At 47.8% G+C, this 13,715-nt stretch overlaps 1 protein-coding gene across 5 annotated transcripts in view; it reads right to left on the reverse strand.

Annotated features, from left to right (window-relative positions):
* Positions 1 to 13,715, reverse strand: part of farp1 (FERM, RhoGEF (ARHGEF) and pleckstrin domain protein 1 (chondrocyte-derived)) — a 247,713-nt gene that overhangs the window by 80,715 nt on the left and 153,283 nt on the right. For all 5 annotated transcript variants that reach the window (XM_073028410.1, XM_073028391.1, XM_073028373.1 and 2 more), the window contains exons 11-13: positions 11,861 to 11,929; positions 7,052 to 7,115; positions 4,908 to 5,130 (exon numbers count right to left, since the gene is read on the reverse strand). In XM_073028410.1, the coding sequence (XP_072884511.1) occupies positions 4,908 to 5,130; positions 7,052 to 7,115; positions 11,861 to 11,929 (356 nt within the window). The remainder of the gene's footprint in view (positions 1 to 4,907; positions 5,131 to 7,051; positions 7,116 to 11,860; positions 11,930 to 13,715) is intronic.

The raw sequence follows: 13,715 nt of genomic DNA on the forward strand, positions 1-13,715 counted from the left end.
TCAATTATCACCATAAAGGCTTGTGATGTTGCCCATAAGACACAGGAGCAGAATTAGGCCATTTCGCCCACTGAGTCTGCTCTGCCATTTCATAATGGCTGATCCATTTTCCCTCTCAGCCCCGATCTCCTGCCTTCTCCCCATATCCCCTCATGCCCTGGCCAATCAAACTCTGCGTTAAACTTACGTAAAGACTTGGTCTCCACGGCTGAGTGCGGCAAAGAATTCCACAGATTCAATACCCTTTGGCAAAAGAAATTCCTCCTCATCTCCGTTCTAATAGGAATATCACCATAGGAAATATCCTCTCTACTTCCACTTTATCAAGGCCTTTCAACATTCAATAGGTTTCAATTAGGTCACCCTCATTCTTCTGAATTCCAGAGAGTACATGCCCAGAGCCATCAAATGACATCTGAAATTTACCCCGTGAAATTCACCCTGTTAGCTTGAAACTGATTGGTCTGGTTAACATCCCACCCAATTTTGATTGAGTGGACACAGTAGAGCCTTCTGCATCTGCCCCTACACCTCTTAGGTGCCACTGCCACATTTAGCTTCACTGTCATACTTAATAACTGCCTCCACGTTCCAGGTACCCAACAAGGTGAACAGCTTGCCAGAGAAAGCTGGGAACACTCAACAGGTCAGAGGTCAAAGAGCATCTATGGGTTGGGGGAGGAGGTGAGGAACCTTAATGTTTCAGGTCAATGACCTTAATCAGTGTTGTTCTGACTCCAATAGTTTTGTTGTTATTTCAATATATGAACCATGGCACAAGTACCATGGTGGTTAGTGCCGCACTTTACAGCACCAGCTGCAAGATCGGTGTTTGTAAGGAGTTTGTATCTTTTTCTGTGACCGCATGGGTTTCCAAATTCCCAGAGGTGAGTTGTGAGAATGACATGCTGGCCTCGGAAGTTTGGTGACACTTGCAGCCTACCAGAATAATCCTTACTGATTTGATTTGACACAAACAACACACTTCACTTGATGTTTCAATATACATGTGACAAACAAAGCTAATCTTTAAAAAAAAGACTCCAAAACATGAAGTAACTTCGCATACATGCATCAAAATATGTGTGACTTGATCAAATAAATTCAGTTCATAATCATATTTACAACATCTTCTGAATTTGGATTTTTTTTCCTACATCTGGATTCTTTATTTTCTTGCCCCTGACAGAAAGACCTGGTAGTCTGCTTTTGCATTTGACCATTTGATCCAGAGAATGAGCAGTGAGTCAGGAATGTGGCTTTTCACCAACCGGAGTGACCCATCTGCCAAAATCCTGTCAAAGAGTCGAACATTGCCTTGGGAATCATTAAAGCGTCAAAGTTAAAGTGTGAACTATTTGTGCAATAGTTTGGCAGGGAAGAGTTCCATATCAATTTTCAGTTAACTCTTCCCTTCCGAAATCAATGATCAGCCAGGATTTGGCAAAACATCATTCTGACACTGTTTAGTTTGGCTGTACTCATGGGTATTCATGTATGGTTGAATGACAATTGAACTAGACATGGTAATAGTATGCCTTCCCTAGATTTTTCCTCTTCTAATCCAAAGGCTAATATATCACTAACTTCTCTTGAAGATGAGATATGTACACAATTAAGAGACACACAATAAATGAAAATCTTCTCCTCCCTTCTTGGATCCATCATCGAGTACTTAAAAATCTAGACTGATCCTCAGTTCTGTCTAAATGTTCATGCCACAAAATTAAGCTCAGAACATAGAACCACAGAAGGAGGGAACAGGCCATTCAGCCCTCTATGTCTGTGCTGAACATGATACCAAATTGAACTACACCAACAGTTTGCACGTGATCCAAATACCATTTTCACAAGAAGCGACAAATCACACAAAAGCACATGGATAGGCACATGGATGAAAGAAAAAAGGAGGGCTATGTAGGACGGATCTTAGAGTAGATTAACAGGTTGGCACAACATGGTGGGCTGAAGAGCCTGTACAGTGCTGTATGTTCTAATGTATAAAAATTAATTATTGTCTCACCTCAACCGATTTTAGTCAAATGAAAGATTCGTTACCATCTTGTACCTATGTTCATAATTGGACATGAAGGCTGATACCGGCCAACTCTACAGCTCTCATAATGGCGTGGTATGGCTACTGCCCTGCACCTGACTTCAAGAAACTGTAAAGAGTTGTAGAGACAATTCAGCACACCACAGAAACCAGCCTCCCCTCCAAGGACTCTGCCTATACTTCCTGCTGCCTCGTAAATCAGCCGGCGTAATCAAAGAGTCCAGATATTCTCTCTTCTCCCCTCTACAACTGAGTAGAAGGTACAAACGCCTGGGAGCACGTACCACCAGGCTCAAGGCAGTTTCTACCCCTCCGTTATAAGACTATTAAATAGTCGCTAGTGTGAGAAGTTGGACTCTCGACATCACAATCTACCTCGTTATGATCTTGCACCTTTTATTGTTTTACCTGCACTGCACTCTCTCTGCAGCTGTTACACTTTATTCCGCATTCTTATTGCTTTATCTAGTCCTGCTTCAAATGATCTGATCTGTATGAACAGTGCGCAAGCTTTTCACTGTATCTCTGAACATGTGACAATAATAAACCAATTCCAATAATGCCTTTGCTAAAATATAACCAACGTTCTGACAATCAGCATTTGTCCAAATCACGCTGCGGTTGGCAGGTGCCAAAGACAGCCTCGACCACGTCAATGTACAACGGGAATCATGCAACCACGGCGACAAACACCATCCAAGCCTAGAAGGAGTACAGCTGGTCCCAAACACAGAACCCACACTCGTGGTACCTGGCTACACTTACAGCAGTCAACCGCATTACTTGCTAAGCACATTACACTGCATCTGTTCTTGGCCGTTTAGAAGTTGAATAAGGAACTGCTATTTTACAATTTAACTCAATGGCAAAACATTGAGTTTAGGTTAATAAAGATACCTTTCCTTGCTTCATGTTAAATGATTCAGTAAACATCACCCCTCAAATCCAGCAACCCTGAACGCTGACCCTGGAGGGAAGTGTCTCTTGCATGTCCATGATGGCAGTGCGATTAGAGTATAAGACATAGGAGCAGAATTGGGCCATTTGGCCCATCAAATCTGTTCCAGCATTCGATTATGGCTTATTTCTTCCCCCTCTCAACTCCCTTCTCTTGTCTTCTCCCCATTACCTTTGATGCTTAATGATTTGGACTCTGATGCACTAACCCCTGGCTAACAAAATTCCTCCTCATCTCTCTTCAAATGGACGTTCCCCCTCCCCAACCTTTTATTCTGTCGTCTTCCCTCTTCCTTTCCACTCCTGAAGAATGGCCTAAGCCTGAAATGTCCATAAACCATAAGACCATAAGATATAGGAGCAGAAATAGGCCATTAGCCAGCTGGTGGCATAGTGGCATCCAGCCGGCCCCCTTGCACGCTTTCCATCCCTGTTGGGTTCAGCGTCGAGCTAGCAACTCGGCCTCGTAAAAACAAGAAAGCCTACTAAAAAAAAACGCCATCACAACACTTTTCTTGAAAAGAAAAAAAAAGATAGGCCATTTGGCCCATCCAGTCTGCCTCACCATTTCATCATGGCCCTTCACGCCCTGACTAATCAAGAATTTATCAACCTCTGCCTTAAATGTACCTAAAGACCTGGCAACGAATTCCAGATTCACCAACTCATCTCTGTTCAAAAGGAACGTCCTTTTACTTTGAAGCTATGCCCTCTAGTTCTGGACTCTCCCACCATTAGAAACATCCTCTTCATGTCCACTCTATCTAGGCTTTTCAATATTCGGTAGGTTTTCTTTAGAGATTAAGTGCCGGTTGGTCGGTAGTCAGAGTATACTAGGGCATGGTACAGTGGTATCCGGTGATCTACTGTTAATGCATTAGCACAAGGCTGTGGCTGGCTGGTTCTGTACAGTTGATTGGGGAACTGGGCAGAGTCAAAGCTGGCCGCTAACAGGTGATGACACCGTGTTCATCCAGCGGGCTGGCCTCGTCGGAGTCACTGAAACTCACCGAGCTGTCCTCCTCCAGCTCCAAGCCCTCATCCTCCAGCTGCAAGCTGCCCAGGGAGAAGCCGCTGCGGGCCGGGGGTAAGGGGTCCAGGGCCGTGGGGTTCCCGAATGCCAGCGGGTGGCCAGCAGGGCGGGCCCCCTCCGAGTCTGACTCGCTGGACTCCGTCCCGCTGCTGGTGGAGCCGTCGGCAAGCTGGGCCGCGCCGAAGCCCACCGGGAAGAGCCGGGGGATGGGCCGACTCGACCGGGCTGGTGGTAACCGGGCGGGTGTGAACCTGCCCCGGGGAGAACGTTCAGGGCCGCCCTCGCTCAGCGGCGTGGAGGCCAGGCGGCTGAGGATGAGGGGGTCGGTCTCTGACCTGTTCCGGGAGTCTGCCACCCTCCCTGCCCGCTCGCGGCTCAGCACAGGGGAGCAGCGGCTGTTGTAATCCCACCAGCGGCTGCCCGCACCCCCCCACCCGCAGTGGCCGTTTTGCACGGGCAAACCCTTGGGGGTGGCCCAGCCCACGCCACCGTTGGGGCTCGATCCCTTGCCCCGCGTGCCCACCGGCGTCACTGCGGTGGTGGGAGACGCCCGTCTCAACAGAGAGCTGTGCCGCGGGGCCGGGGAAGCCCCGTCCAGGCCAAAGGTCAGATCGGCCGAGGCAAAGTCCTTGCCCTCCAGCTCCCTCCCGGCACTCATGAAGCTGAGGCCCGGGGAGTCCCAGCGCCCGAGACAGACTGCCCTCCCCTTCCCGGTGACCAAGCCCTCCTCTGGGATGTCATTTGCCCGCGGTGTGGAGCTGAATAACCGCGCCTGCGCTAGCTCGTGCTCGCTATCTACGTCACTGCAGTCGATGTAAGGAATGGAAGAACTGCTGCTGTGAACAGTTCGGGACGCTGGACCTGCACTCTGTTGGTCTTGCTGTGCCTTCGCCAGCTGGGTCTTCTCCCTCGCTGCCTCCTCCTCCTCCTGCTTGTCCCTCCTGGGGCTTCGGGACGGCGAGGAACTCTTGCGCTCTACCGCTGGCTTCTCGGCAGCCAGACGGGGAGTGGCCGGCTCTTTCCTCTCGTTGGGAGATGGCGGTCCCGTTGACGGGGACTCTGTCCTGTAGTGAAAGTCTTCACTCTGGAAAAGAGAGAGAAATAAACTGTGAGGGAGAGGCAGGACACAGCAGGGGCTGGAGTCTGAAGCAACACACAAAACACTGGGGCAATTCAGTGGCTGGGCAGCATCTGTTGGAGGGATAAGGGCAGCTCGCATTTCAGGTGAAGACACTTGATGTGTTCTGATCATTCAGTCTGGATTCATTCAGTGCAAGCATAGCTTCTTGCTGGATTAGAGTCTAGATCGGGAGCTCCCAACCTTTTCTGTGCCATGAATCAATACCAATAAGCAAGGGGTTGGGAACATCGCTCTAGATTGTTGTGTTTATTGTGTTTTCCCTTGTAATTTTAGCTTTCTTTTTATTTGTTCATATGTTTATATCATCTATTTGTCTCTAAAATTTGATTCTATATTACTGCAGTTTCTTCATCTACAAAACTGAAGTGTAACTCAGTCAGTACCTGTCCATTGGTTTATTTTCTAAACCGCTCCAGACCACTATGCAGTTAAAAATAGAGAGAGCCTGTGCTCAAGTTCCTTTGTTTATTTCTTTACCTACCTTGCCTGCTGGCACAGGCTGACCCTGTCTGATCTGTACTGTAATGGACATCTGATAAAGAGACAGCAAACTTCAGACTTTCACCTCATTCTTGACTTCCAAAGAACTTTCTGGACAGATCTAACCTCAACCCAAACATCAACTGTCAATTTCTCCCCATAAGTACTGGCCGACCGTACAAACCTTGACACTGCATTCTACCCTGCTCTGGTCTTCGAGTAGTTATTAGTTCCAGCCATGACTCTACATCATTATGAGAAGGTTACGGATTTAAATCTCACTCATGACCTAAAGCATTTGGACTGACTCTCCCAGTCAGCCAGAGCTATGGGAGGGTCACACTGCCAAAGGAGCAGCCTCCATCTGACACATTACTGAAAGCCTTCCCATTGAACACAGAAGATGTCACCACTCTGGTTAAGAGAGCAGAGTATTTCTTCTCAGAATGCTGGCCAACAATAACAAAGCTTAGACAGAACTGTCTAAGAAAGCTTGCCTTGCAATATTCCCATCAGATTTCCTACTTTACAGCTTCTGGAAATCTTCATTCACTCTACAGCAGCACCTCAGCATCCCTGCGCAGGCTGCGAGAGGCTCTACCCACATTCAAACCTCTCCTAACAGCAGCCTCCTCAAGCACTTTCTCTTGAAGGCATTGAAAAGCTTCATGATTAATGTTTAACACCAACCCAACCCAGCATCATCTTCCGTTGGCCGCCATCGGCCAAGAAAGCCACTGGTTGAACAAGAGTACAATTATTGCATGTGGTCTAATAGAGTATTGCTCCCAGTCACCCCCATTACAGAAAGGAGAAAATGACTGAAGTTTGTTCAACTTCTCCTTATAACTCATGTCCTCTATGTACTGGGTAAAACTCCTATGTACCCTCTCCAAAACATCCACATCCTTTATGTAGTGACCAGAACTGCACACAATCCTCCAGGTATGTCCAAACCAAAGTTTTATACAGCTGCAGCAATAAATTCTCAACTCTCATACTCAATCAGCTCCCTGACTGATGAAAGCCAGCATGCCACACATCTTATTTACCAATCTATCTCCTGGTGTTGCCACTTGCAGGGAGCAAAGGATTTGGACTCCAAGATCGCTCCGTCCATCAGTACTGTTCAGGGTCCTGTTTCACATATACAGTATATTTACATGTGTCTGCACACGTCACACTTACATCAAATGTTAAGTAATATCTACTATCCTATAACCCCTTTGTCCAGGGGTTCCCAACCTTGTCAGTTAATGGTAAGGGTCCATGGCATAAAAAAGGTTGAGAACCCCTGCCTTAGTCATTTGAGTGAACAAACGGAAACGGAAAACAGATCTGATAATCATTTACTGTAGACAATATCACTTGCTGATTTACTGACTTGTTTTGGCACCATTGACTGATGATCAGGCAGACTTCGGATGGACAACAATTTACTGTGTTTCCTGAAAGATTAAAAAAAAAGAGTCGGTAACAACTTTAACTAAATATTAATCAGAAACAGCAGTAACATAGCTTCTCTTTAACTGATGAATTTAGGAACAGCAGCGCAATTAGACCAGAATTTGCAGGATAGATTGCAAATGGCCGCAGAACAGGGTGCCACTGTAGTGTAGCGGTCAGCATGACACTATTACAGCTTGAGGTTTCAGAGTTCGGAGTTCAATTCCAACATCGTCTATAAGAAAGTCTGTACGCCCTTCCCACTTGTGCATGGGATTCCTACGGGTGCTCTGGTTTCTTCCCACAGTCCAAAGATGTACTGGTCAGTAGGTTAATCGTCATTGTAAACGGACCTGTGATTAGGCTAGGGTTAAACGGGTTGCTGGGCGGCAAGGCTCAGTGAGCTGGAAGGGCCCGCTCCGTGCTGGATCTCTAATACTAACAGAACTTGATTGCATTGGCAAGACTCAGAGTGCCAGCTTTTCCCACAATCTATTGTATGTATTCTCCGGTGCCCACGGGCATCTGCACTACTGTCAATGGCCAGCAGCAAGGGTACAACGTGACAACAGAAACACAAATGTTCACGGCATCAGGGAACGCTTCCGGCTCCCAACTCCCCGAAGTTTCTGCACCATTTGGTCAGGTTCACGGGTAGGAAAGGTTTGGAAGGACACATGCCAAACACAGGTGCCGGAATCTGGAGCCACAGACAACCTGCCTGAAGAGCTCAGCAGGTTGAGCATAATCTGTGATGGGAAAGGAGTTGTCGACGTTTTGGGTCAAAATCCTTCATTAGTCCCAAAGCACCCTGAAATTTTGACGATTTGTTTCCTCCCATGGATGCTCCTCAACCCGTGAGTTCCTCCACCAGATTGTTTGTTGCTCCAAAAGCAGATGTGACCTCCCAAAGCCAGGACTTCCTCCACTGAGGAGGAAGATGCCGATAAAGTGCATGGGGGTCACCACCTCCTACAGCTTTCCCTCCAGGTCGCACATCATCCTAACTTGGAGGTATTTCATTCCGCCTCTCCCTCCCACACTTTTCCAATTCCGTATTCTAGCTTCCCTCTTACTCCTTCCTTTCTCATCTGCCCATGACGCCCCTCTGGTCCTCTTCTTCCTTTCCTTTTTCCCATGGTCCACCCTCCTCTCCTGTCAGATTTCTCCTTCACCTATCCTTTATCTTTTCCACCTATCATCTCCCAGCTTCTCACTTCATCTCCCTCCCACCCACCTGTCTTCCTCCTCAACTGGCTTCACCTATCAGCTGCCACCTGGTACTCCTTCCCCTCTCCCCCACCATCTTATTCCCAATTCCTTTCCGGTCCAGATGAAGGGTCCCAGCCAGAAACATCAACCACTCATTCCCCTCCATTGACCTGCTGAGCTCCTCCACTGTCTCGTGTGTTGCCTTGGAAGAGTATCACCTGGCCATCATCGCTGGGCCAAATTCCAGGAACTCTCCTGCAAAGGGACAGTGGGAGCGGCTCAGAAGCCTTTTCAAGGGCAATGAAGGACAGGCATTAAATGCTAGCCAGGGCACTTATCTCCCGTGGGTGAATTACAAACCTCAACAATGGTCCTGTGTGTGCGACTCACAGTGCAGTAACATATTCCAAGTTGTTTTTCTGCAGATGAACGAGCGATTAGAACTGGTGTCCTAATGCTGCATTGGACAAGGAGCAAGATAAGCGGCTGATGCAGCTCGGCCTCAGAAAGATTTCCAGACCTTTGGGCCATGGCCAGTGGTGAATGGGAGTGATCGGGTGTGGCTGGAATTACAGGTACCAATTTCTAACCTTACCAGTCTCAGCCTCCCACCAGCTGTCGCGATATGGACAACATCTCGCTCATGGTTTGGCGGAAACATTAGCGTGACGTTTTTCAGCGGCAACTGAAAGATTGGGATCCAAATCCCACTGCTGTCTGTAAGGAGTTCGTACGCTCCCCCCCCACTCCCCTCCCCGTGACTGTACGGGTTTCTTCCCACAGTCCAAAATGGGTGAGGCTTAGCAAGTTGTGGGCATGTAATGTTGGTGCCTGAAGCATGGGTGCCCCCAGATCATTTCACATTTCATGGTATGTTCCAATGTTTCAATGTACATATGACAAATTAAACTAATCTATCCTCAATCACCTCCCTCACTCTCTCACCTCCTCAAACAAATCTGCAATGACCTATTCTCTGACTTCTGGTAACCGGCCCCTTTTCTCTCTCCTTCCAGTCTACCTAGTTCCTCCTACACCCATCCCAGTCCCCCCATTAATATTATTTCTCTCCCTTTTTCATCTGCCCATCACCCACACTCTGCTCCCACTGGGTCCCCTACCCCACTGTTCCCATCTGCCCCTCCCCACCTCCCTCATCTCCGTCTATGCTCCACCTTCCTCTCCTGTCACTTTCCTGTGACCCTTTGATGCCTCCCCACCTGCCATCTCCCAGCCTCCGTCACCACTTCCACCGTCCCTCCTCCATTCACCCACCACCCTCCTCAGCTGGATCCACCTATCACCTACCAGTTCTGCTCCACCCCTTACCCTCACCTCTTCATGCTGGCCATCTCCCCTCTATCTTTCAATCGAGATGAAGGGTCTCAACTCGAAATGTCGACCCTCCGTGCCCCTGCTCAAACTGAGTTCCTCCAGCCTTTCGTGTGTTGGCACCAGAGATCAGATTTGTTGGAAGGTCTATGTTCTGAACTCTGATTCTCTCTCCATAAACTGCTTGACTTGTTTATTTACAGTCAAAGACTCACTGCTTATACAGCAGGCAAACAGGCCCTTCAGCCCAATGTGTCCATGCTGACCAATTTGCCTACCTGAGCTGGTTTATTTACCAGTGTTGACCTGCAATACTGTGCAAAAGTCTTGGGCACATATAAGCTAGGGTGCCCAAGACTTTTGCACAGTATTGTAGTAATTTTATGTATTGCACTGTACAAAACAAAAAAAAACAAATTTCATGACATACGTGAGTGATGATAAACCTGATTTTGCTATGAGTCTCTGTTGTGGATAGAGAGTGGGAAGGGACAGGGAGAGGGGGATTCATGGTTGGGTGAAAGGGGAAGGGAGAGGGGAGGGAGTGGGAGGCACCAGAGAGATGTTCTGTAATGACCAATAAACCAATGGTTTGGAATCAAATGACCTTGCCTGATATCCCAGGGCTAACTGTGCCTGCACCCGTATCACCCCCTGCCCCTAGCAGTCCTTTGCTGCCACCTGTCCCACACCTCTCCCGTGTTGCTCCATCCTCACCAATCCTAACGTCCTTGCTCTTGCCAGATTTACAAACTCACTCTCTGCTCCATGTTGACAGATACAGTACTGTGCAAAAGTCTAAGGCAGCCTGGGGGGGGGGGGGTGTTTGTTTGTGTGTGTGTGTGTGTGTGTGTGTGCGCGCGCGTGCACACGCGCACGCCCCTAGGACTTTTGGACAGTACAGTATTTCCCTCTAAACCTTTTCTATCCATGTACCTGTCCAACTGTCTTTTAGATGTAACTGTACCCCGCTCCCACCAGTTCCTCTGGCATCTTTTTCCATACACCCACTACCCACCACCCTGTGTGTGTAAAAGTGTTTGCTCAGGTCAATTTCAAATCTTTCTCCTCTCACCTTAAACCTATTTCTTCTAGTTTTAGATCTCCCAATGCTGGAGAAAAGACTGTGATCGTTCACCTTATCAATGTCTGTCATGACTTCATAAACTTCTATAAAATCACCCCTCAGCCTCCTCTACTCCAGGGGAAGAAGTCACTCCTTATAACCCAAGCCCTCCTGTGCTGGTACTGTCCTCTTAAACAAGTTTTGTGTCCTCTCCAGTTTCACGACATCCTGGGTGACCAGAACAATATGCAGAAGTCCAAAAGTAACCTGATCAAGATCTTGTGACATCTCCCATCTCCTGTACACAGTTTCCTGACTGATGAAGGCCAGAGTGCCAAACGCCTTCAGCACCCTATCCACCTGTGATGCCAGTTTCAGGGAGCTATGTACCTGCACCCCTATCATTCATGCATCAAGGCTCGCCCTCGTTACTTAACCAAAATGCAACGCCTTGCCAGTTATCTGAATTAAACTCCCGTCAAAAGATAAAATCAGTTTCTGACGCAACGCACACAAAATGCTGGAGGAATTCAGCAGGTCAGGCAGCATCTACGGAAATGACTAAACAGTTGACGTTCTTCAGGGCTGCAAAGGAGGAAGAAGTCAGAATTAAAATGTAGGGGAGGGGAAGGAGTACAGCTAGAAGGTGAAAGGTCAGGTCAGGTGGGTGGGAAAGGTCAGGGACTGGAGAAGGAGGAACCTGATAGGAGAGGAGAGTGGACTATAGGAGAAAGGAAAGGAGGAGGGGACTCAGGGGAGATGATGGGTGGATGAGGAAAGGTAAGTGGCCAGATTGGAGAATAGGAGAAGAGGGGAGGGGGAGGGAATATTTTTTAACCAGAAGGAGAAATTGATATTCATGCCATCAGGTCGGAGGTCACCCAGACGGGACAGAAGATGATGCTCCTCCACCCTGACATGGCGAGATGGGGATGGGAGTGTTTGGCCACCAGGAACTTCTGCTTTTGGCGGATGGAGCAGAGGTGCTCGTGGAGAAATTACATTTCTGCCTTCTAGTTTCCGCTTCTAACTTGAGTTATTCAGGAATCCTTAGTTTCAGCGCCACACCCTGCCAGGGTACACTGATACTTGGTAAGAAGAGCAACGGCATATAGTCGGGTAAAGAAGCATCCTCACCTCTCAAACTGGATCTTTTTGTATCCGCCTTCTTTAACATAATCCAGCAGCTGCTTCTGGGTCCTCCCACTGCAAGAGAGGGAACGTTACTTACCAAGCTGCCCTCCGTGGAATTTTACCCGACTGTTTGATGTTTTATGATTTATAAACACAGAAACCCTCTTTATCATGTGTCCAGGCATTAGCTGTCAGCAGCCCCAGCTCCCCAAGCCTAAAGTCCTTGAGTCACTCAGCAGTCACTCGATTTTGTGCTTTTATCAACTTTGCAAAGGTCTCCAATTATCTCGGTTCCTCTGCTTTTGACCCACAGCCCCAAGCATCTTTCTTCTTAAACTGTGCCCTAATTCCCTTTCAAAAGTTCCCGTGAAATCAGCTTCCCTGCCCTTACAGGGTGTTCCAGACATACTGAGCCGAGCATTTCCCTCTGGTTCTTCTGTGAACCTCCTTCACTCAGTGACACTCGCCCTCCCATCCTCATTCACACCATCAAAACCTTTTCCGATTTTCAATGCCACCATTAAACCTTCCCTGCGACCTGCCTGTCACCCTGGCCATTCCCTTTTCTCTCTTCTACTTTCTGGGAGAAGATACCGGAGCTCGAAAGCCCCAGCAAACAGAACAGCTTCTTCCCCACGGCTCTCAGTTTTGGAAACAATCACCTCTCTCGTATTGCCCACCTGGTGATGCTTTCAAACCTTTAATTCCACCTCTTCTGTAATTGTCATTTTTTTTTTACAATACTTCTGGCTGCATCACAATCTTTGTGCCATTCTGCTGCTTAGAGCTTGTCGTCGTATTTATTGTTGCATTTATTATTACCCTGTAGACCGGTAACTCTGTGAGCTTCTCACAAACAAAGGATTCAAATACAATCCGAAGCATGAGACAATAAACTAACCAGAATGGGAATCTGATGCGGGCCAGCCCAGCTCAGCGAGGTGGAAGGAGACTGCAGACATTCCCTCCAACAGGACAGTTTAATTGCTCGGAAGCTGGTGGAAGTCACACGAGCACTTGAGATGGAAAGCAGCTGGAAAACAGCCAGCTTTTCCATTCAAGAAAAAAGCAAGTTTGTTTGAAAGGACAAAAACATCCAAAACCCTCAGCACAACCCTAACCCATATGGTCGACACAGCCACCAGTTTGTGTAGCACAACCGTAGAAAGAAGTAAAGGTCAGGACATAGAGTGAACTACCACGTTCTACTTCAGAACAATGCAAAGGGATCGGAGGATAAACAGGCCTTGGCCTACCATTTCAGGATCAGCACTGCAGCTTTCCATCAGCATCAGCCCTCTCTCGGTGGGACGTCCCCTGTTTCTGCTCTCCCACAGAGCAGCACGACCTCAGCCCAAGCAAAGCGACCACTTGTAACCAACCGCCTATCCTGCAATGCTCTTTCCACATGGCCAGGTTGTTGGCCAAATTTGCAGACGATACAAGTACAGCTGGAGGAGCAGGTAGCATTGAGGAAGCAGCGAGTATGCAGGAGGACTTAGTCAGACGAGACAATGGACTTAGACAATGGGCAGGTGGAATATAGCTGAGGGAAGTGTACGGTCATGCACTTTGGTAGAAGCAATAAAGGTGTAGAATATTTTCTAAATGGGGAGAAAATTCAAATATCAGAGGTGCAAAGGGACTGGGGATTCCTTGTGCAGGGTTCCCTAAAGGTTAACTTGCAGGCTGGGTCAGTGGTAAGGAAGACAAATGCAACATTAGCATTCAGTTGGAGAGGACTAGAATATAAAAACAAGGATCCATTGCTGAGGCTTAATAAGGTATTGGTCAGATTGTGAGCTGTTTTGTGCCCCCTATCTAAGGAAAGATGTGCTGGCATTGGAGAGGGTCCAAA

Source organism: Hemitrygon akajei, chromosome 2, assembly GCF_048418815.1.
Source record: "Hemitrygon akajei chromosome 2, sHemAka1.3, whole genome shotgun sequence".
NCBI classification, from domain to species: Eukaryota; Metazoa; Chordata; class Chondrichthyes; order Myliobatiformes; family Dasyatidae; genus Hemitrygon; species Hemitrygon akajei.